Source organism: Odontesthes bonariensis, chromosome 17 (assembly GCF_027942865.1).
Source record: "Odontesthes bonariensis isolate fOdoBon6 chromosome 17, fOdoBon6.hap1, whole genome shotgun sequence".
In the NCBI taxonomy this organism is placed as follows: Eukaryota; Metazoa; Chordata; class Actinopteri; order Atheriniformes; family Atherinopsidae; genus Odontesthes; species Odontesthes bonariensis.
The window spans coordinates 424257-448370 of NC_134522.1; the positions used below are offsets into that span (position 1 = coordinate 424257).

The 24114-nt window shown below is 49.3% G+C and overlaps 1 protein-coding gene across 3 annotated transcripts; it reads right to left on the reverse strand.

Annotated features, from left to right (window-relative positions):
* Nucleotides 1–233: 233 nt before the first annotated feature.
* On the reverse strand, nt 234–23942 carry LOC142366319 (disheveled-associated activator of morphogenesis 1-like). 3 transcript variants are annotated; one of them, XM_075448157.1, is made up of 26 exons: nt 23613–23942; nt 16661–16912; nt 16492–16581; nt 14585–14656; nt 14396–14490; nt 14064–14283; nt 13829–13942; nt 13059–13169; nt 12793–12896; nt 12640–12706; nt 12348–12465; nt 12120–12258; nt 11029–11087; nt 10501–10688; nt 10131–10385; nt 9130–9237; nt 8792–8889; nt 6961–7045; nt 6649–6755; nt 5971–6059; nt 4434–4602; nt 3069–3176; nt 2921–2981; nt 2670–2840; nt 1804–1974; nt 234–1563 (listed from the first exon to the last, which is right to left on the reverse strand). In XM_075448157.1, the coding sequence occupies exons 2-26, from the start codon at nt 16844–16846 to the stop codon at nt 1348–1350; spliced, it is 3201 nt and encodes a 1066-aa protein (XP_075304272.1). In that variant the 5' UTR covers nt 16847–16912; nt 23613–23942; the 3' UTR covers nt 234–1347. The 3 variants fall into 3 exon arrangements, with proteins under 3 accessions (XP_075304272.1, XP_075304273.1, XP_075304274.1); XM_075448158.1 differs by having other exon boundaries at nt 23602–23942; XM_075448159.1 differs by lacking the exon at nt 23613–23942 and adding an exon at nt 17506–17675.
* Between the last annotated feature and the right edge of the window lie 172 nt (nt 23943–24114).

Consider the following 24114-nt stretch of genomic DNA (forward strand, 5'->3'; position numbering starts at 1 on the left):
TCCCGGTCATCCGCTCCACTCAGTGTAATCTGGCTGGCGCAATGAAGTGTCAGCTCATTTAATCAATCATAACTCGCTTGAATACAAAACTGATTTTCGCGGGGGTTTTGTTTCTGCAAAATTCATATATGTAGGCATGATACGAGACACATGATTCAGCGTATTTTAATATTCATAGTAGGCTTAACAGTAATATAATATCCTGGTAACATATGTGATGTAAGATAGGTTATTTTGCAAAAGACATACGATATATAAAATATAATACACACACACACACACACACACATATATATATAAATAAACACTAATAAATGATAGAGAAGAAGATTGTGTACTACTCAGCTATTTTATTAAGTTGAAAAATGAAGAAATAATACATTATACATATAAGATAAAACACAATAGACAGAAGTTATATATCAGAAAAAATAATATCTATATCTACATATATCTCAGAAGAAATGAAAATCTATATCTATATCAGGATTGATTCAAATTGTCTTTATTAGATTTCTCAGAATCTGCCAGCAGGGGGCCGCTCCGCTATGAACTGACCAACACAATATCTATAAACGTCACACTCTAAACATAACATGTCTCAACTTTGGAGCCTTTTCTACAGTGTGTGTGTGTGTGTGTGTGTGTGTGTGTGTGTATTATATTTTATATATCGTATGTCTTTTGCAAAATAACCTATCTTACATCACATATGTTACCAGGATATTATATTACTGTTAAGCCTACTATGAATATTAAAATACACTGAATCATGTGTCTCGTATCATGCCTACATATATGAATTTTGCAGAAACAAAACCCCCGCGAAAATCAGTTTTGTATTCAAGCGAGTTATGATTGATTAAATGAGCTGACACTTCATTGCGCCAGCCAGATTACACTGAGTGGAGCGGATGACCGGGAAACCAATAACCCAAAAACGTAAATTAGATTTATTATTTAGTTTTAGTTTCCCTGTTTATTATATGTTCTGTTTTGTGTTGGAAAAAGGGAGAACAAACACCAATTCCCTTTTTTTGGTCATACAGAAAAACGGGAAAACAAAATATGGAGTCGTTATTTCGTTTTTCGTTTGCCAGATTCAATGGAATAGTTGAATGATCGGATGATACACGGACCCAGCTGCTACACTCGGGTGTTATTCCTCTCCTCAGTGGAAACATGAGAAATGGTTTCCCATATCTGATATATTAAGACATTACCACATCGGTTTACATTCAGATGTTCCACAGTTGGACGCATCACATATTGGACTTATTGTTTCTGTCACTGTGTTCTTCTCAGAGAGGTTCTTCCTCCACACTGACCACCTTCCTCAGATTCTCATCAGCTGTCCTGGTTCTGGTCAAGTTTGGTTGCCGGCCTTTCTCGACTGTTGCTGAAGGAGTTGTGTCTCCGTTGCCTCCGGCGGTTCATTTTGGACAGATCCTTGTCAAAGACTTCCCCAGAGCGCAGGGCGGACACCAGGTCATCAAACTCCCCACCCTCATCTTCTTTGTTTCCTCTGGCCGCCGTCCCCCTCTGCTCTCTGTCCTTCTTCATCTGCAGAGAGAGACCATGAGGTTCAGATTTATTGGTATGTGAACAGACCATGAGGTTCAGACTTATTGGGATGTGAACAGACCATGAGGTTCAGATTTATTGGGATGTGAACAGACCATGAGGTTCAGACTTATTGGGATGTGACTTTATCTGTGCATCAGTCTGTATCATATGATTACTGACTTTTCTGTCACATGACTGATATCCATGTGCCTGCATATGAAGGGTGTCTCTGCTAACCTGAGCCTCCAGGAGCGCCCGTCTCTCCTCCCCCTCTCGCCACCGGGCGATGTCCTCGTTGTTCTGTTTGGCTGCTGAGAACGCCGTGAGGAACGTGCTGAAGATGCCAAAGAACTCATCCGGCTGCAGGTTGGATGAACTTTCTCCAAAGTGTCGCAGTGCCTCTGCAAACTGCAGGAGACAGGAGAAGAGGTCATGTGATTTAGGATTTGTAAAAACAACCTCTCAGAGTTTGTTATGCAGGATAAAGTGGGAACCGTCACCATACTGATGTAAACATCCACTTAATCCAACTCAGGGTCACAGGGGGCGGAGCCTATCAGCTCCCATTGGTCAATGTTGAATGGACTGTACTTGTATAGCTTTTCTAGTCTAGCTGACCTCTCAAAGCGCTGCTAACACTACATGCCACATTCACCCATTCACACACACTCATACACCGATGGATTTATGATGGATTTATCGGTAGGCAACGTGGTGTTCAGTGTCTTGCCCAAGGACACTTCAACATGTAGCCCGGGGAAGCCGGAGCCGAACCACAGACCTTCCGATTGGTGGGCGACTGCTCTTCCTCCTGAGCTACAGCCGCCACATTAGGCGGGGAACACCCCAGACAGGTGGCCAACCCTAAACCCTAACCCTAACCCCAACCCATAGAGACATACAGCCATGCACACCCACACTCACCCACAGGGTCAGTTTAGAACCACTGATTAACCTAACATACTGTTTTGGATGGTGGATGGAAGCTGGAGAGCACCCACTCACACAGGGAGAACATGCACACGTCTACACCGACAAAACCAGGATCAGAACCAGGATCCTTCTGCTGTGCGGTGATGGGCTGACCAGTGTGGTACACTCACCAGCTCTTTGGCCTCCCGAAGCGACTCCTCCACATCAGAGAAGCTGAAGGATGCCACAGCGATGAACTGACTGACAACAGGGACGAACCTATCGACCACAGGCTGGGAGTACTGGGCGGACTGGGCGGACTGGGAGGACTGGGAGGACTGGGCCTGCTGGTACTGTAGCTCCTGCACACGTGAACAGAGATACGGGCCGTAGTCAAACATGTGTCTCACACAGGTTTTTAAAACTTTTCTGACATACTTACCGCCTCGATGCTCTTCAGACCTGAGCTGAGGCTGCTGATGTCCTTCTCCAGCTCGGTCATACTGCAGACACACAGATGTTGGACAGTCTGAACGAGCCCCACCAACCCAGAGCTCATATTCAGATAAACTAATATGCCTCAGACTTACTTGACTTTAGAGGCCTCTGGAACGCTCTGCAGCTCCTCGCTGAATGACAGCACCGCAGAGAACTTCCTCTCCAGCACAGTAATCATGTAGTGCAGCAGAGTGACGTTCCTGCAAACATCAACAGTCACACACATTCCTCTCTGTCAGGGTGAAGCCCTGCAGCCCTGTAGCCCTGTAGCCCTGTAGCCCTGTAGCCCTGCAGCCCTGTAGCCCTGTAGCCCTGTAGCCCTGTAGCCCTGCAGCCCTGTAGCCCTGTAGCCCTGTAGCCCTGTAGCCCTGCAGCCCTGTAGCCCTGTAGCCCTGTAGCCCTGCAGCCCTGTAGCCCTGTAGCCCTGTAGCCCTGTAGCCCTGCAGCATTGTAGCCCTGTAGCCCTGTAGCCCTGCAGCCCTGTAGCCCTGTAGCCCTGTAGCCCTGCAGCCCTGTAGCCCTGTAGCCCGCAGCCCTGTAGCCCTGTAGCCCTGTAGCCCTGTAGCCCTGTAGCCCTGCAGCCCTGTAGCCTGTAGCCCTGTAGCCCTGCAGCCCTGTAGCCCTGTAGCCCTGTAGCCCTGCAGCATTGTAGCCCTGTAGCCCTGTAGCCCTGCAGCCCTGTAGCCCTGTAGCCCTGCAGCCCTGTAGCCCTGTAGCCCGCAGGCCTGTAGCCCTGTAGCCCTGTAGCCCTGTAGCCCTGCAGCCCTGCAGCCCTGTAGCCTGTAGCCCTGCAGCCCTGTATCCCTGTATCCCTGTAGCCCTGTAGCCCTGTAGCCCTGCAGCCTTGTAGCCCTGTAGCCCTGCAGCCCTGTAGCCCTGTAGCCCTGTAGCCCTGCAGCCCTGTAGCCCTGTAGCCTGTAGCCCTGTAGCCCTGCAGCCCTGTATCCCTGTATCCCTGTAGCCCTGCAGCCCTGTAGCCCTGCAGCCCTGTAGCCCTGTAGCCCTGTAGCCCTGCAGCCCTGCAGCCCTGTAGCCCTGTAGCCCTGTAGCCCTGTAGCCCTGCAGCCCTGTAGCCTGTAGCCCTGTAGCCCTGCAGCCCTGTAGCCCTGTAGCCCGCAGGCCTGTAGTCCTGCAGCCCTGTAGCCCTGCAGCCCTGTAGCCCTGTAGCCCTGCAGCATTGTAACCCTGCAGCCCTGTAGCCCTGCAGCATTGTAGCCCTGCAGCATTGTAGCCCTGCAGTCCTGAAGCCCTGTAGCCCTGCAGAATTGTAGCCCTGCAGCCCTGTAGCCTGTAGCCCTGTAGCCTATAGCCCTGTAGCCCTGCAGCCCTGTAGCCCTGTAGGTCATTTGGCTTTAGGCCATCACCAGCAGTTCTGTTCAGTGTGAGCCCTGACGTGCACTATCAGCCCTGACGTGCACTAAAGCAGGACCGTGAAGGTGAATTTGTGGCAAACAAACCTGTCGGTGCTGGACTTGGTGTCGGCCATCTTGTTGAGGCTGGACACTCGGAACCCAAAAGCGTTCCCTCTCTGTCCTTTGTTCATGAAGTTCCCGAAGGCCAAGATCACCTCCAGGAGCTGGCGCAGCGCCCCGCTCCGAACCAGCTCCTGGGACGCCAGGGTCAGAGCTGAGGGCAGAAAGGACGGGGAGGTGAGGAACGCTGTCATAGAACAGGTCGCCAACATATGGCCACATACCTTCGATCTTTGGTCAACATATGGCCACATACCTTCGATCTTTCGATCTTTGGTCAACGTATGGCCACATACCTTCGATCTTTGGCCAACGTATGGCCATATACCTTCGATCTTTCGATCTTTGGTCAACGTATGGCCACATACCTTCAATCTTTGGCCAACGTATGGCCACATACCTTCGATCTTTGGCCAACGTATGGCCACATACCTTCGATCTTTGGCCAACGTATGGCCACATACCTTCGATCTTTGGTCAACGTATGGCCACATGCCTTCGATCTTTGGCCAACGTATGGCCACATACCTTCGATCTTTGGTCAACGTATGGCCACATACCTTTGATCTTTGGTCAACGTATCACCACATACCTTCGATCTTTAGTCAACGTATGGCCACATACCTTCGATCTTTGGTCAACGTATGGCCACATACCTTCGATCTTTGGTCAACATATGGCCACATACCTTCGATCTTTGGCCAACGTATGGCCACATACCTTCGATCTTTGGTCAACGTATGGCCACATACCTTCGATCTTTGGTCAACGTATGGCCACATACCTTCGATCTTTGGTCAACGTATGGCCTTGGTCAACGTATGGCCACATACCTTCGATCTTTGGTCAACGTATGGCCACATCCCTTCGATCTTTGGTCAACGTATGGCCACATACCTTCGATCTTTGGCCAACGTATGGCCACATACCTTCGATCTTTGGTCAACGTATGGCCACATACCTTCGATCTTTGGCCAACGTATGGCCACATACCTTCGATCTTTGGTCAACGTATGGCCACATACCTTCGATCTTTGGCCAACGTATGGCCACATACCTTCGATCTTTGGTCAACGTATGGCCACATACCTTCGATCTTTGGCCAACGTATGGCCACATACCTTCGATCTTTGGTCAACGTATGGCCACATACCTTCGATCTTTGGTCAACGTATGGCCTTGGTCAACGTATGGCCACATACCTTCGATCTTTGGTCAACGTATGGCCACATACCTTCGATCTTTGGTCAACGTATGGCCACATACCTTCAATCTTTGGCCAACGTATCGCCACATACCTTCGATCTTTAGTCAACGTATGGCCACATACCTTCGATCTTTGGTCAACGTATGGCCACATACCTTCGATCTTTGGCCAACGTATGGCCACATACCTTCGATCTTTGGTCAACGTATGGCCACATACCTTCGATCTTTGGCCAACGTATGGCCACATACCTTCGATCTTTGGTCAACGTATGGCCACATACCTTCGATCTTTGGTCAACGTATGGCCACATACCTTCGATCTTTGGTTTGACGTCAGCAACTCTGTCTGCAAACTTCTTCTTAAAGTGGAGGGTCCGCAGTCTCTGCTGGTAGTGGTTGATCCTGGGGGGCACCAGACCACAACAACTGACTGTTTGGACTCATGAAAAAGTTTATTTCATTTAATTTATGACCATCTGCCCCACCCTGATCAGCCCCCCATCCTTGGTGGGCCTTATTCATACTAGGTCACTTTACTTTTTGGTCACTTTAGTTTTTAGTACTTACTTTTTTTTTTCTTTCTTTCTTTTTTTTTACCTTTTAGTACTTGCTTTTTCTCTTTAAAAAAAATGTTTATCTTTTTTAATTTCTTGTTTCATGTCTATTGTTGCTGCTGTGACAAGTGAATTTCCCCGTTGTGGGATAAATAAAGTACAATCTAATCTAATCTAGTTTGATGAGAACCTTTGAATAGAAGGTTCCAGCTACCACCAACGCCCCCCCCGAGTACATCAACAGATCTGATGGGGTGGAGGTTTTACGGATGAGGAGGGGCTCATGAGTTTATTTAAGTTTATTTAAGTTTAACGCTTATCACTTTCTCTGCTGTTTGATGTCATGTGAGCTGTGGAGTTCATGTTGTAAACATTCAGGTTGTTTACACAAAAGCACGTGTGTGTGTTGATGTGTCTGTGCACGTGTACGTGCGTACCTGCTCATGTCATACAAGAAACGGTCGGCTTTAGCCATGCGGTCCAACTCGTGCTTGTGTTCTTCCAACAGCTCGATGTCACTTTTCTCAGGAACGAACTTTAGAAGCTACGCAAACACACACATGCACACACATACACACACATGCACACACACGCACACACACACACGCACACACAGTTATTATTTGGTTAAAGTGTTCTGAACTCATCCAACAGGTCAGAAAGTTCTGTTGGTTTGGACTTCAGCTGCCAGAACCGGGATGATGACAGACATGGACTCATGAACAAACACACAACTTCTGGTTTCATACCTGCTCCAGCATGTCTTTGGGCAGGTCCTCCTGTTCATCCATGGTCAAGATGGCCTGGCAGATCTCCTCATTGGTCAGCTTCAGTCTGTCACAGAAATTCAAACTCATGTTTCACATCAAGTCAGACAGCCTGTCAGAGTCAGACCCGAGGTCTAATGGGACTAAAAAGAAGCTGCTCAGAGTCCGACCTGAGGTCTAATGGGACTAAAAGAAGCTGCTCAGAGTCAGACCCCAGGTCTATTGCATGGGCATCAATTTACATCAAACTTTAGATTCATTTTTCACCAAATAAAGGGCAGGTGATGATGGGTCCAGGTAGTGAAGGCGGGATTCATGCTGTTAACGAGGCTGTCCACTTCAGCACCTCCGACGCTAATGCTAATGCTAACAGGGAGATGGAGACTACGTGCGCTGAGACTGAGAACTCCTCCACTCCGACTTCTCAAATTGAATCTGAGATTTGTGAGTCCCCACCGATTTCTCAGATTGAAAGAGCTGGATCAGACTTGGACAGCGATAAGGAAGGTCAAGGCCCGGGTGAGGGTGCGGGCGCCAGTACAACTACAGCAGTACAACTACAGGAGTAGAACTACAGCAGCACAACTACAGCAGCACAACTACAGCAGCACAACTACAGCAGTACAACTACAGCAGCACAAGTACAGCAGCACAAGTACAGCAGCACAACTACAGCAGTACAACTACAGCAGTACAACTACAGCAGTACAACTACAGCAGCACAAGTACAGCAGCACAAGTACAGCAGTACAACTACAGCAGCACAAGTACAGCAGTACAACTACAGCAGCACAAGTACAGCAGCACAAGTACAGCAGCACAACTACAGCAGTACAGCTGCAGCAGCACAACTACAGCAGCACATGTACAGCAGTACAACAACAGCTGCACAACTACAGCAGTACAGCTACAGCAGTACAACTACAGCAGCACAACTACAGCAGCACATGTACAGCAGTACAACAACAGCTGCACAACTACAGCAGCACAACTACAGCAGCACATGTACAGCAGTACAACAACAGCTGCACAACAACAGCAGCACAACTACAGCAGTACAACTACAGCAGCACAACTACAGCAGTACAACTACAGCAGTACAACTACAGCAGCACAACTACAGCAGCACAACTACAGGAGCACAACTACAGCAGCATAACTACAGCAGCACAGCTATAGCAGCACAACTACAGCAGCACAGCTACAGCAGTACAACTACAGCAGCACAACTACAGCAACACAGCTACAGCAGCACAACTACAGCAGTACAACTACAGCAGCACAACTACAGCAGTACAACTACAGCAACACAGCTACAGCAGCACAACTACAGCAGCACAACAACAGCAGCACAACTACAGCAACACAGCTACAGCAGCACAACTACAGCAGTACAACTACAACAGCACAACTACAGCAGCACAACTACAGCAGCACAACAACGGATGCGTAAAGGCGCATTTGACTGAATTGATCAAGACGTGCGTAGTTAAGTGTTTGTGTCCATAGTTATGTTAGCGGGGTGAGAGTGAGAGTGAGACTGCGTTTGCACACAGATAAGCTACATATCAGACTTTTGTGGTGATTATTTGCTGGGCATGTATATTTATTGATTGATACTGTAGTCATGTGACTATAGTGACCTTGCCATACCTTAGCTTTGGCTGAATTGACGCCACTGGTCTAATGGTACTAAAAAGAAGCCGGTGATGGACATATGAAGGTCTGATGTGTCTCTAAAGATGTGAGGAGAATCACGCCGATGCATTTCATCATCACACGCTGTGAAAACGGCGTGCAGACCAACACTTACCGTGACAGGAGGATATTGCAGTTCTGCGCTCTGCGTCCGTCGATCACTGACAGCTCCTTCACTCTCTGAACAGACAGGTGGTCTTCCTCAGCATCTTTCTGTGAGCAAACACATGTTACAGTCAAATGAAGCTCTGAGGTTTAATATAAATATTATGTTTCTTAGAAACCTAATGACTCTCTGACTCTTTCTATGTGTGTTTATGTGAATGTAGCCACATTTGTACTGACTGGTGTCAGAGTGGCTCAGAGGCAAGGCATCTTTATTTATTTATTTATCTATTTATTTATTTATTTATTTATTTGTGGTGTGATCAGTGTGAGTGTGCTTTGAGTTACTGTTGGTCTCTGGTAAGCTGAGAAGGTCGACTGGAACTCCTCCAGATCCAGAACTCTGAACACTTTCAGATCATCGATCTCTTCCCAGATGGTTCCTTCTAGTTTGTTCTGAAAAAGACAAAAACGTGATCCGTTTACCCTCAAAGTGGATCATATGTTCTCCATGCAGCGGCCTGCTGTTTTCCTGTTTTCCAGCCAGGAAACCAACCAACCAGCATGAGTTTATCTCCTTCAGTGGAAGTAAACCTTCTCACAGACTGATAACTTAAAACAAACAGGTCCAGCAGAAGTGTTGCAGTTCAGAACCATCTGCAGCAGTAACAGGGGTTTATAGACCTAAAGGAGCAGTCTGAAGAGGCAGAAGGGAAAGAGGGAGAAGAGGAGGTGAGAGTAGAATAAAGGGAGGTAGTGGGTCTGATTTGTTTTCTTGGAAGAATTATTAAAGTTATAGAAATGAATATTTCGAAAAGTAGCTTGGAGTGGTGGACTTAGGACTGTGACCCTTAGGGTTAGGGTATGTGGCATGGAAAGGTTATAACAAGGGAGGTAGTGGATGCAATTTGGTTTTTGGGAGAAATTATCAAAATTATCAAAATTAATATTTTCATATTAATATTTTCAAATATTTTTGAAAATTAATATTTTCAAATATTATGGTTATGGTTATGGTTAGTCAACAGTACCCACAGGGTTAGGGTTAGGGTTAGTCAACAATACCCACAGGGTTAGGGTTAGTCAACAGTACCCACAGGGTTAGGGTTAGTCAACAGTACCCACAGGGTTAGAGTTAGGGTTAGTCAACAATACCCAAAGGGTTAGGGTTAGTCAACAGTACACATGGGTTAGGGTTAGGGTTAGTCAACAGTACCCACAGGGTTAGGGTTAGTCAATAATACCCACAGGGTTAGGGTTAGTCAACAGTACACATGGGTTAGGGTTAGGGTTAGTCAACAGTACCCACAGGGTTAGGGTTAGTCAACAGTACCCACACCTGGGTGTACCTCAGGCAGTTTGCTCCAGTTGAAGGACTTCAGTGGGTGAGACGGCAGAGGAATGTTCTTCCTCCTTTGTCCTGTTTCTAGTGGAGCTCCTGGAGGAGGAGGTGGTGGGGGGGGAGCAATGCCAAAGACCGATGGGCCTCCTGGAGGAGGAGGTGGGGGGGGAGGAGCAGGATGAGGAGTGGAGGTGGATGAGAGAGGAACTGGGGGAACTACACTACCAGAGGGCAGTGGGGGTCCTCCTGGAACACTGGAGGCCTAAAAAGAGAAGATGGCAGAGAAACAACCTTAAAATCCTTCCTGATGTGACTCAAATATCCAGAAACTTCCTGTTTGTGATGTTGTCTGAACTTCAGGATGGGACTGAACGCACTGAGCTGAGCTGCTGTAGCCGTGCCAACAGCTCCTCCACTCGTCCTTTGGCTTGCTTGTGCTCGTTGGTCTCTCGCGCCAATCGGTCTTTCATCTTATTCAGTGTCTCCATCATGTCCTCCTTTTCCTTGTTCTTGGCCTGGCACTCCCGCTCTTTCTTCTCCAAGCGCTGCTGCAGCTGCTTTTGCTCTGAGAGGACGGGAAGATTGGATGAAACGTGGCCATGAGTCCTTCAGAGGGTGGTTATGAAGGCCTAGCGGCTCATCGACACATTTCATTCAGAGTGAGGTGTTTGAACCCTGGTTTTATTAACAGGGACATCAGGAAACACCTGTTTTATAGTTTATTTTGAACAAAACATCACAGTGTAAAACCTGCTTACAGAAGAACTAAGGTATGATGGCTTTGGATGGTTCCTTTGAACACGTTGACCTGCCAACATTGTTGTATTTCTTTAAACTTTAAACTCCTTTATCTTTCCCTTTTGATAATATGAAAAGCTCCTGCACAGATGTGTGTGTGTGTTTACCTTTTCTCATTTCAGCAGCTTGTTCTTTCCATTGTTTGACTTCATCTTCTTTGACCAGCCTGTCAACACAAAGATGAGGATCAGGTGAGGAAGTCGGCTCATGTTCAGCCACAGCTGCAGTGGACCAACATGTGATGGAGCAGAGCGAACATAACTGAAGCTAACTGAAGCTAACTGAACTGTTAGCAGGTTAGAAAGTTCCCATCTGTGTTTGTGGTCTAGCATGTAAACCCAGACATCCCTCTCCAGCTCCTCCTGGGGATCCCGAGGTGTTCCCAGGTCAGATGGGATCTATAATCTCTCCAGAGAGTTCTAGTTCTGACCCGGGGCCTACTCCCAGGAGGCATCCTGACCAGAGGAACCACCTCAGCTGACTCCTTTCTAAGTGGAGGAGCAGCGGCTCTACTCCCAGCGCCCTCCAGATGGAGGAGCTCCTCCCCCGGACGATGGAGCTCCTCCCCCTGGATGATGGAGCTCCTCCCCCCGGATGATGGAGCTCCTCCCCCTGATGGTGGAGCTACTCCCCCCAGATGATGGAGCTCCTCCCTCTGGATGTTGGAGCTCCTCCCCCCCTGTCTCTAAGGCTAAGCCACGCCCCCCTCTGAAGGAAACTCATTTCAGCCTCTCGTATCCTCAACCTCCTTCTTTGGGTCTCTACTCAGATCTGAGCCCACAGCTGAGGGTTGGAGCAAAGATGGAGAAGGTACCTGAAAGCTTCTCCTTCTGGCTCAGCGCCCTCATTCCTGCTGACGGAGCCCCGATCCGTCTGTCCATCTATGACTCCAACTCACCATCACTGAGAACCAGATCCAGAGATACTGAAGCTCCTCCCCCTGAGGCAGAGACTCCTCCCCTTGAGACAGAGACTCCTGCCCCTGAGGGAGAGACTCCTCCCCCTGAGACAGAGACCCCTCCCCCTGAGGCAGAGACTACACCCCCTGAGACAGAGACTCCTCCCCCTGAGGCAGAGACTCCTCCCCCTGAGGTAGAGACTCCACCCCCTGATGCAGAGACTCACAAACACCCACAACCTGAGAACATCTCAGTCTTTTGGCTGTATGTTACACCTTAATGACAGTGTTGGAACTTACATGCGCACAATGTTTTTAACATTGAAGTCCTCCAGTGGGGCAATGTCCGGGTTTTCACCTTTGTCTGTCTGCAGAACCAGCTGCTGAACTATCCTGTCCAACAGAACCCAGTACTGAAGAACTGTGGGGCTCTTTTTATCTGCAGACAGAAAGGAGTCAACACTTAGGTTAGGGTTAGAGATGTTACCCAGAGAAGAAGGAGGTGCAGTAAACGGTAACTGATCTTACGCTGCATCATGAGGCAGTGCTGCAGAGCTGACAGCAGGTGAGGGTAAGCTGCAGTGTGGCTCAGGCTCTTCTTGATCAGCTCAAACATCTGATTTGCACTTTTAGTGTTGATGTGATTCTGAGACGGTGGAAAGAACATCAGATTATCAACAAATGCCAAACACTAACCACAAGCTGAAACTTGAACGCTGGAATATAGAGTTTCATAGTCAGGTATCATTTTAAACTTGAGAGAATAAAACAATTTAAATTATAAGACCTAAGAGGTATGACATGAAGCAAAATTACTGACAACATTAAAGCGTTTGGACATTTGAAGCTCATCTTCATTCCTCAACATCTCAAAGAAGTCCAGATGCCTGAAGGACAGAAAGAGAAAAGAAAGCCTTTTAAAGTCAAAGTACAAATATGAATAAATGTTTGAAAAAGTTAAGACCTGGTGTACCTGTCCAGGGTGGCGTTCTCATGGAAGCGCAGCTTGTCAATAATTGGCTGAATGCCCAACATCAGAAACTCGTAACGTAAATGAATCCTGAACTCCAGACTGGTCTGGGAACACATTCACAGAAAACATGTGAGACTTACCTGTGTTATATTGTACTGTACTGTAATGAATTGTGTCCCATCCATTTTAAATCCATTTTAAATCCATTTTAAATCATTGAGGTGGTTTAGTGGAAGCGGTGGTCCTCAGACCGTCAGACATCTCACCTCTCCTGCTCCCTGGCTGAGCACAGCATTGATGAAGGACATGATGGCGGTCTTAAGACTGACTTCATCTCTGTAGCAGCCTGTGGATCTGTCCAGGTTGGTCAGCAGGTTCTACACACAGAGAAAATGTTTGAAAATGTGAGTTCACTCTGTGATGAAAGACCACGGCTGGTCCAACAGAGGTCATTCAGACACATTCAGGTGTTCTCTGGTCAATGGAAAGCAGAGCAGGTCTGAAAAGAGTTTTCATTGAACAATCTGCACTCAGCTTGGGTAAATTATCTAAAGGAAATCATTTCATACCTTATCATTTGGTAGATTATCTGTTTAATGACAACCTCATTTATAAACATCTTAAATACACCAAAGTAAAATAAGAAAAGTGGTTCAAATCTATCCAACATTTCTCATGAGATTACACGTTTAGTGGTGTTTCAAACACATTCAGTCCATCAATGGATGTTTAACCTCAGATTTTTCTTTAAAATCACAAGTAACTTTAGAAAATGTTGGGTCAGATGGGTGTAGTTAACTGATGGCCCACAGACTAACGGGATTATTCTGCTCTGTTTGCAGTAATTTGAGCTATCAGTGTCGTTGCTGCAGAGAACCTCAAACTGTGAATGTTCTTTGGTTTGGGAAATGAGTTAAAAACAGAGATTTTAGATGGAGGAAAGTTTAATCTATCAATAAAGAGAAGATGCCATAGTGACTTCGTCCATCTTTTTTCACACTTTCACAGCGATGAATGAAAAACCAAAAAAGCAGACCTGGAAGCGAGTTCTTTCAGAGGCAAACTTCTGGAAGTGCAGCATGGCCTCCAGGACCTTTTTATGGCCGCCTGGCACCAGACAAACTGCACCAAGGATCTCCAAAACGGCCACCTGAGGACACAGATGAACTCATCAGAGACACATTCATTAAGGTTTACATGTGGAAGCTCTGTCATAAGAAACTCTTCCTTTCTGATACACCTGTTTACTCACAGGTGAGGCTGTAACTCACCTTGGCTTTAATGTTTTCGGTGGCCAGACTCTGTGAAATCACGTTGATGCCCTCGCAGTGCCCCAGGACGTGCGCTCTGCCCTGAGAGCTGTTCATCAGAGCTTTGATGCAGCCGATCAGAGACGTGTGGACCTGAGACTCGGCCGTCTCATCATCCATCGTCCTCACGAAGTTCAGGATGCACGAGAGGCCATCGAGCTCAATGAACCGTGAGACGAACCTGCCGGAGACCAGGAGGTTATTTTCAGGTCATTTTAGGTTATTTTCAGGTTATTTTCAGGTTATTTTCAGCTCCAGAACACAGAAGAAACACTGAGCCGGCAGAGACTCACCTCATCGGCTGAGTCCGCAGAGCTGTTTTCAGATCTTCTACCACCTTTTGCCGGCCCTGGTCTTCCTCATCCTCCAGCACCTGCAGAGTCCTCCTCTGAGGAGACAAGAGTCCACCCAACACTCACCACAGAGTCTTCAGTTAATCATATTTATTTGATCCTCTGCGGTGTAAAACCTGAGGGACTCACCGCAGCCATGGTCCTCAGCTGGTCGATGTAGAACTCCGGCCAGCTCGTGGCTCCTTTCTCATCCTCTGCCTCCTGAATCAAAGACACATCAGAGTTGTGAGTTTTCTGCTGTTCATGTGAAATAATCAGCATTTATGACTGATTTAAACGGCTTTCATGATGGTGACTGTCACTGTGCAATAAGATCGTTTTCTAACCCTAACCCCATGATGTCATCAGCTGACCCAAACAGGAAGTGTTTCCACAGGCGCCTCATGCACACTCAGGATGGGGGATTGGATGGAAGACAAGTTTCAGTGCAATCTGTTGGTTTCCTGAGCGAGGCTACTTTTTTAAATTGGCTCTGTATGAATTGGACACATTTGGAATTCAATTAATTGGATTTAATTGGATTATGAAAGGATTACCATGGACTGTAATTGGCTTGAATTGCCCTGTATCTTTGAAGTGCTCTAACATGTTGTGATTTGGTTCTTTATGAATAAAACTGAACTGAATTTAAGTGGACTGTCATCATGTCGTCATCATCTGATGGAGTTGGGGCTTCAAAGGATGCTGAGTCATGTTGAGGGGAATTAATAAGTTACACACACGACCGATTATCTCAGAGGACTCGTTATTGTTGTCAGCGGTGGAAGGTTATGAAGGACCCAGATGCAGAGAGAAGCTGTCTGTAGGCTAACAGATGATTGATTGAAGTCTTTATTGAACAGAAACCAAAAGAGCTGCTGAGACGGGAAAACATCAACTAAACTAGGAAAACAAAAGACGAAATAATAGAACAACCAGACGGGAGATGAACAAGGAACAGAGAAGATCGATGATGAAAGTAACGGTGAGGATCTGACAAACACTGAGATGAACAAAGGATCTTATACTGAGAGGAACTACTGAGAAAGTGAGGACCAAACAGGGAGCTGAAGACCAAACGGAGGACCAAACTAAGAACCAAACTAAGGACCAAAAAAGGAGCTGAGGACCAAACGGAGGACCAAACTGAGAACCAAACTGAGGACCAAACAGGGAGCTGAGGACCAAACTGAGGACCAAACCGAGGACCAAACGGAGGACCAAACTGAGAACCAAACTGAGGACCAAACTGAGGACCAAACGGAGGACCAACCTGAGGACCAAACGGAGGACCAAACTGAGGACCAAACCGAGGACCAAACGGAGGACCAAACTGAGAACCAAACTGAGGACCAAACTGAGGACCAAACGGAGGACCAACCTGAGGACCAAACTGAGGACCAAACGGAGGACCAAACTGAGAACCAAACTGAGGACCAAACCGAGGACCAAACGGAGGACCAAACTGAGAACCAAACTGAGGACCAAACTGAGAACCAAACTGAGGACCAAACTGAGGACCAAACTGAGGACCAAACGGAGGACCAAACCAAGGACCAAACGGAGGACCAAACTGAGAACCAACCTGAGAACCAACCTGAGGACCAAACAGGGAGCTGAGGACCAAACTGAGGACCAAACAGGGAGCTGAGGACCAAACGGAGGACCAAACTGAGAACCAAACGGAGGACCAAACTGAGGACCAAACTGAGGACCAAACGGAGGACCAAACCAAGGACCAAACGGAGGACCAAACTGAGAACCAAACTGAGGACCAAACAGGGAGCTGAGGACCAAACCGAGGACCAAACCGAGGACCAAACTGAGAACCAAACTGAGGACCAAACTGAGGACCAAACGGAGGACCAAACCAAGGACCAAACCAAGGACCAAACTGAGAACCAACCTGAGGACCAAACAGGGAGCTGAGGACCAAACTGAGGACCAAACGGAGGACCAAACTGAGAACCAAACTAAGGATCAGACCAGTTCTTGCTGCAGTAGATCTGCCACTTCTTCTCACACAGTTATGGCCTGTAGTACCAAAGGTTTCTCACCCTGTTCTTGCTGCAGTAGAGCTGCCACTTCTTCTCCACCGGCAGAGCGAACATGGCTGCTCGGTGCTGCTCCGTCAGCTCCAGCTCATCCTGAAACAGAAAGAGATTAAAGAAAGAGTAACTGCACGTCTGAAAGGCAACACAGACGTGAACGGTGCCTTGTACACACCACCAGCTCCCTGAACATGGCGTCCAGCTCCTGGAGGGGGGGCAGGGGCGGCGTGGGCTCCAGGGCCACCGCAGTGGGCGTGGCCTCCTGCCGGTAGGTGATCTCTGGCTGGTCAGGTTCTCTGAAGCAGCATGGAAACAGCGCCGCCAGGCCCCGCCCCCGAGGCTGCTTCTCTGTAGAGGCCATGCTTCTTTCAGCGAGCTGATTGGCTGGCTGGACAGCTTCTTTCAGCGAGCTGACCTGATTGGCTGGCTGGACAGAAGGAACACAGGTAAACTGCCAGGTGAGGAGACGGGTTTTGGGCTTAAAGCACTTACAGTTATCTGAAACCCTAATGAGAATCTTATTTCAATCACAGTGTTTTACCCTGTTTATTAATATCAGATTCAATTTGTCCCACATCTGATTTTAGGTTTTTATATAACCTAAAATCAGCACAACTTTATCATAAAGGACACATAATGAGCTGCATATCATCAACATTCTCACAGCAGTGGATTTATTATACATTTAATTCTTCTTTGTTTGGATCCAAAGGAAATGGCCCAAACCAAAAGAACCTCTGATCTTAAAGTGTCTCTCATGGTTTCAGGTTTCTCTGATTCATCCGGACTGTGATTGGCTGGAACCAGAAGTGACCATATTTGGATGTGAGGGAGGAGTCATGTTGGTGCTCCATGGTTAACGCAATGAGTCTGTGATCGATGTGACGAATGCTGCAGCTTATCAAGCGTACTGTGCAAAAAATAAACTTTTAATCTCTGACAATAGATTACAGCATCAGAGTCCCTGAAATCAAACAATCAGACAGTAAATCTGTGAAACGTTTTGTTAAATCCACCAACAGGAACCGTGTCTGTTTGAGTTGGTCTCCTGGTCCTGGTCCTGGTCCTGGTCCTAGTCCTGGTGCTGGTCCTGGTCCTGGTCCTGGTCCTGGTCCTGGTCTTGGTCCTGGTCCTGGTCCTGGTGCTCGGCCTGGTACATCTACATCTTATTTCCACAGAGGTCCAGTAGATTTAAACCAACATCTTCAATACCTAATCCAGCATTCAGAATCTTAAGCTGCCCTCTGAGGTCAAGCTCAGAACCATCAGAACCATCAGAACACATGAGCTGAGCTCCTTCCTGCATAATATAACCCTCCAGAGGCAGATCTCACAGTCTGATGAAGACATTAATGCTGTAACTCAGCTCTCAGTTATTGTGATGGTTTCCCAAAGATTGGATTGACCGGACTGAACTCGTCAGCAGTACTTTTTTCTACCTTTTCAGCAGAGACCACCATTGGTCAAAGCTCATGCCTCATGGCTGCTGTTCAAACTGAATGTTTGATCTGGGCGATAAAAACTAGAGCAAAGCCAAACATGTTCTACACAAACACCACTCATGATGGTGAGCTTTCAAAGTCAACAAACAGTCCAGTTCACTGACCTCAGACTGAACATCGCTGCTGTTATAACCCTGAGAGTCTGTGAGCTGGTTTCATGTCAGGATTCATCTGAGGACTCTAATGATGGTTGGTTCTTCTGACTGAATCTGTCACAGTATGGCCTCTACCATGGTTAGGTGGTCTGAATCTGTCACAGTATGGCCTCTATCATGGTTAGGTGGACTGAATCTGTCACAGTATGGCCTCTATCATGGTTAGGTGGACTGAATCTGTCACAGTATGGCCTCTACCATGGTTAGGTGGACTGAATCTGTCACAGTATGGCCTCTACCATGGTTAGGTGGACTGAATCTGTCACAGTATGGCCTCTACCATGGTTAGGTGGACTGAATCTGTCACAGTATGGCCTCTACCGTGGTTAGGTGGTCTGAATCTGTCACAGTATGGCCTCTACCATGGTTAGGTGGTCTGAATCTGTCACAGTATGGCCTCTACCATGGTTAGGTGGTCTGAATCTGTCACAGTATGGCTTCTACCATGGTTAGGTGGACTGAATCTGTCCCAGTATGGCCTCTACCATGGTTAGGTGGACTGAATCTGTCACAGTATGGCCTTACCATGGTTAGGTGGACTGAATCTGTCACAGTATGGCCTTACCATGGTTAGGTGGTCTGAATCTGTCACAGTATGGCCTCTACCATGGTTAGGTGGTCTGAATCTGTCACAGTATGGCCTCTACCATGGTTAGGTGGTCTGAATCTGTCACAGTATGGCCTCTACCATGGTTAGGTGGACTGAATCTGTCACAGTATGGCCTCTACCATGGTTAGGTGGTCTGAATCTGTCACAGTATGGCCTCTACCATGGTTAGGTGGACTGAATCTGTCACAGTATGGTCTCTACCATGGTTAGGTGGACTGAATCTGTCACAGTATGTCCTCTACCATGGTTAGGTGGTCTGAATCTGTCACAGTATGGCCTCTACCATGGTTAGGTGGACTGAATCTGTCACAGTATGGCCTCTACCATGGTTAGGTGGACTGAATCTGTCACAGTATGGCCTCTACCATGGTTAGGTGGTCTGAATCTGTCACAGTATGGCCTCTACCATGGTTAGGTGGTCTGAATCTGTCACAGTATGGCCTCTACCATGGTTAGGTGGACTGAATCTGTCACAGTATGGCCTCTACCATGGTTAGGTGATCTGAATATGTCACAGTATGGCCTCTACCATGGTTAGGTGGACTGAATCTGTCACAGTATGGTCTCTACCATGGTTAGGTGGACTGAATCTGTCACAGTATGGCCTCTACCATGGTTAGGTGGACTGAATCTGTCACAGTATGGCCTCTACCATGGTTAGGTGATCTGAATATGTCACAGTATGGCCTCTACCATGGTTAGGTGGACTGAATCTGTCACAGTATGGCCTCTACCATGGTTAGGTGGTCTGAATCTGTCACAGTGTGGCCTTACCATGGTTAGGTGGACTGAATCTGTCACAGTATAGCCTTACCATGGTTAGGTGGTCTGAATCTGTCACAGTATGGCCTCTACCATGGTTAGGTGGTCTGAATCTGTCACAGTATGGCCTCTACCATGGTTAGGTGGACTGAATCTGTCACAGTATGGCCTTACCATGGTTAGGTGGTCTGAATCTGTCACAGTATGGCCTCTATCATGGTTAGGTGGACTGAATCTGTCACAGTATGGCCTTACCATGGTTAGGTGGTCTGAATCTGTCACAGTATGGCATCTACCATGATTAGGTGGTCTGAATCTGTCACAGTATGGCCTCTACCATGATTAGGTGGTCTGAATCTGTCACAGTATGGCCTCTATCATGGTTAGGTGGACTGAATCTGTCACAGTATGGCCTTACCATGGTTAGGTGGTCTGAATCTGTCACAGTATGGCCTCTACCATGGTTAGGTGGTCTGAATCTGTCACAGTATGGCCTCTACCATGGTTAGGTGGACAGAATCTGTCACAGTATGGCCTCTACCATGGTTAGGTGGTCCATCCATCCATCCATCCATTATCTTCCGCTGGTCCGGGGATCGGGTCGCGGGGGCAGCAGCTTGAGCAAAGAGACCCAGACGTCCCTGTCCCCGGCCACTTCCTCCAGCTCTTCTGGGGGGACCCCGAGGCGTTCCCAGGCCAGCCGAGAGACATAGTCTCTCCAACGTGTCCTGGGTCTTCCCCGGGGTCTCCTCCCAGTGGGACGGGCCCGGAACACCTCACCGGGGAGGCGTCCAGGAGGCATTCTCACCAGATGCCCGAGCCACCTCATCTGACTCCTCTCGATGCGGAGGAGCAGCGGTTCTACTCCGAGCCCCTCCCGGATGACCGAGCTTCTCACCCTATCTCTAAGGGAGAGCCCAGACACCCTGCGGAGGAAACTCATTTCGGCCGCTTGTATTCGCGATCTCGTTCTTTCGGTCACTACCCACAGCTCGTGACCATAGGTGAGGGTAGGAACATAGATTGACCGGTAAATCGAGAGCTTCGCCTTCTGGCTCAGCTCCTTCTTCACCACGACGGGCCGGTGCAGAGCCCGCATCACTGCAGACGCCGCACCAATCCGTCTGTCAATCTCCTGTTCCATTCGTCCCTCAGTCGTGAACAAGACCCCGAGATACTTGAACTCCTCCACTTGGGGAAGGATCTCATTCCCGACCCGAAGAGAGCATTCCACCCTTTTCCGGCCGAAGACCATGGTCTCAGATTTGGAGGTGCTGATGGTCATCCCAGCCGCTTCACACTCGGCTGCGAACCGCTCCAGTGAGAGCTGAAGGTCACGGCCTGACGACGCCAACAGAACCAAATCGTCCGCAAAAAGCAGAGACCCGATTCTGAGGTCGCCAAACCGGACCCCCTCGACGCCCTGGCTGCGCCTAGAAATTCTGTCCATAAAAATTATGAACAGAATCGGTGACAAAGGGCAGCCCTGACGGAGTCCAACCCTCACAGGAAACATGTCCGACTTACTGCCGGCAATGCGGACCAGACTCTGACACCGGTCATACAGGGACCGAACAGCCCATATCAAGGAGTCCGGCACTCCATACTCCCGGAGCACCCCCCACAAGAGTCCCCGAGGGACACGGTCGAACGCCTTCTCCAAGTCCACAAAACACATGTAGACAGGTTGGGCGAACTCCCATGCTCCCTCCAGGATCCTGCGGAGGGTGAAGAGCTGGTCCACTGTTCCACGGCCAGGACGAAAACCACACTGCACCTCCTGAATCCGAGATTCGACTATCCGGCGGATCCTCCTCTCCAGTACCCCCGAAAAGACCTTACCAGGGAGGCTGAGGAGTGTGATCCCCCTATAGTTGGAACACACCCTCCGGTCCCCCTTTTTAAAGAGGGGGACCACCACCCCGATCTGCCAGTCCAGAGGCACTGCCCCCGATGTCCACGCGATGCTGCAGAGGCGTGTCAACCAAGACAGCCCCACAACATCCAGAGCCTTGAGGAACTCAGGACGGACCTCATCCACCCCCGGGGCCTTGCCACCGAGGAGTTTTTTGACCACCTCGGCAACCTCAGCCCCAGAAATGGGAGGTCCCACGTCCGAGCTCCCCAACTCTGCTTCCTCATCGGAAGGCGTGTCGGTAGGATTGAGGAGGCCCTCGAAGTACTCCCCCCACCGACTCACGACGTCCCTAGTTGAAGTCAGCAGAGCCCCGCCCTCACCATACACAGTGTTGACGGTGCACCGCTTCCCCCCCCTGAGCCGCCGGATGGTGGACCAGAATCTCCTCGAGGCCATCCGGAAATCGTTCTCCATGGCCTCCCCGAACTCCTCCCAAGCCCGAGTTTTTGCCTCAGCAACCGCCGAGGCTGCGTTCCGCTTGGCCTGTCGGTACCCATCAGCTGCTTCCAGAGTCCCACTGGCCAAAAAGGCCCGATAGGACTCCTTCTTCAGCTTGACGGCCTCCCTCACCACTGGGGTCCACCAGCGGGTTCGGGGATTGCCGCCACGACAGGCACCGACCACCTTGCGGCCACAGCTCCGGTCGGCCGCCTCAACAATGGAGGCACGGAACATGGCCCATTCGGGCTCAATGTCCCCCACCTCCCCCGGGACATGGTTGAAGCTCTGCCGGAGGTGGGAGTTGAAACTCCTCCTTACAGGGGATTCCGCCAGCCGTTCCCAGCAGACCCTCACAATACGTTTGGGCCTGCCAGGTCTGACCGGCTTCCTCCCCCACCAGCGGAGCCAACTCACCACCAGGTGGTGATCAGTTGACAGCTCCGCCCCTCTCTTCACCCGAGTGTCCAGGACATATGGCCGCAAGTCCGATGATACGACTACAAAGTCGATCATCGAGCTGCGGCCTAGGGTGTCCTGGTGCCAAGTGCACATATGGACACCCTTATGCCTGAACATGGTGTTCGTTATGGACAATCCGTGACGAGCACAGAAGTCCAACAACAAAACACCACTCTGATTCAGATCGGGGGGGCCGTTCCTCCCAATCACGCCCCTCCAGGTCTCACTGTCATTGCCCACGTGAGCATTGAAGTCCCCCAGCAGGACGAGGGAGTCTCCCGGAGGAGCACTCTCTAGTGCCTCCTCCAGGGACTCCAAAAAGGGTGGGTACTCTGAACTGCCGTTCGGTGCATAAGCACAAACAACAGTCAGGACCCGTCCCCCCACCCTAAGGCGGAGGGAGGCTACCCTCTCGTCTACCGGGGTGAACCCCAATGTACAGGCGCACAGCCGGGGGGCAATAAGTATGCCTACACCTGCTTTACGCCTCTCACCGCGGGCAACTCCAGAGTGGAAGAGAGTCCAACCCCTCTCGAGGAGGCTGGTTCCGGAGCCCAAGCCATGCGTCGAGGTGAGTCCGACTATATCTAGCCGGAACCGCTCAGCCTCGCGCACCAGCTCAGGCTCCTTCCCCAGCAGAGAGGTGACGTTCCACGTCCCAAGAGCCAGCTTCAGTAGCCGAGGATCAGACCGCCAAGGTCCCTGCCTTCGGCTGCCGCCCAGCTCACATTGCACCCGACCCCCATGGCCCCTCCCACGGGTGGTGAGCCCGTAGGAAGGGGGACCCGTGTCGTTTCTTCGGGCTGTGCCCGACCGAGCCCCACGGGCACAGACCCGGCCACCAGGCGCTCGCCGGCGGGCCCCACCCCTGGGCCTGGCTCCAGGGGGAGGCCCCGGTGACCCGCGTCCGGGCAAGGGAACACGGCGTCCAAAAGTATCACTCATCATAGGGGTCTTGTGAGCTGTTCTTTGTCTGGTCCCTCATCTAGGATCTGTTTGCCATGGGTGACCCTACCAGGGGCTTAAAGCCCCAGACAACATAGCTCCCAGACTCATTGGGGCACGCAAACCCCCCCACCACGGTAAGGTGACAGCTCAAGGGAGAGGGTTAGGTGGTCAGGCTTTAAAAATACATTTCAACCAAACACACCCAACATGCTATACACGTGCACTCCACAGTCATTTCCTTCTACATGTACCTGAAACACTGTAAAACCACCTGTGCACTGCGGTCATCAGAGAATAAGCTGCCCTGGGATGGCGCCTTACCTTTGGCTTACCTTTGGGATTTAGTCCTATGTGACGCAGTGAGACCTGCTGCAGTCATCGGTCGGATCCTTCACTCTGCCATCTTTGGTCGTCAGCCTCCAGTTAAACATAGTAACAGCTGATCAGGTCTGAAACTGAAGTTTTAAATCATCTAAAGACAGAGGCCCAGAATTTCAAAGAAGCGAGAGAATGCTGCAGAAAACGGTCTGAAAACACAACAACAGCCACCTGAGAGGGAAACTCTGAGTTGCTGCTCTCAGAGGGTTGTTGAAATGCTGCTTCTGCCCCACAGCTGATTCATGCAGCTCAGCCAGTTTTACAGAAACCTGCAGGACTACAATGTTTGACTGTGATGCATCCCCACAGCGCCGGCCTTCAGATTCACCCTCTGATGTCACTGTGTGTGCAGAGAGAAACTCACAGCCTGAGTGGGTGTGTTAAAAACAGACAGGGCTGCATTCCTGCAGCATGTGGTCACACCCAGCTTCACCTGTCCCAGCCTCACCTGTCCCA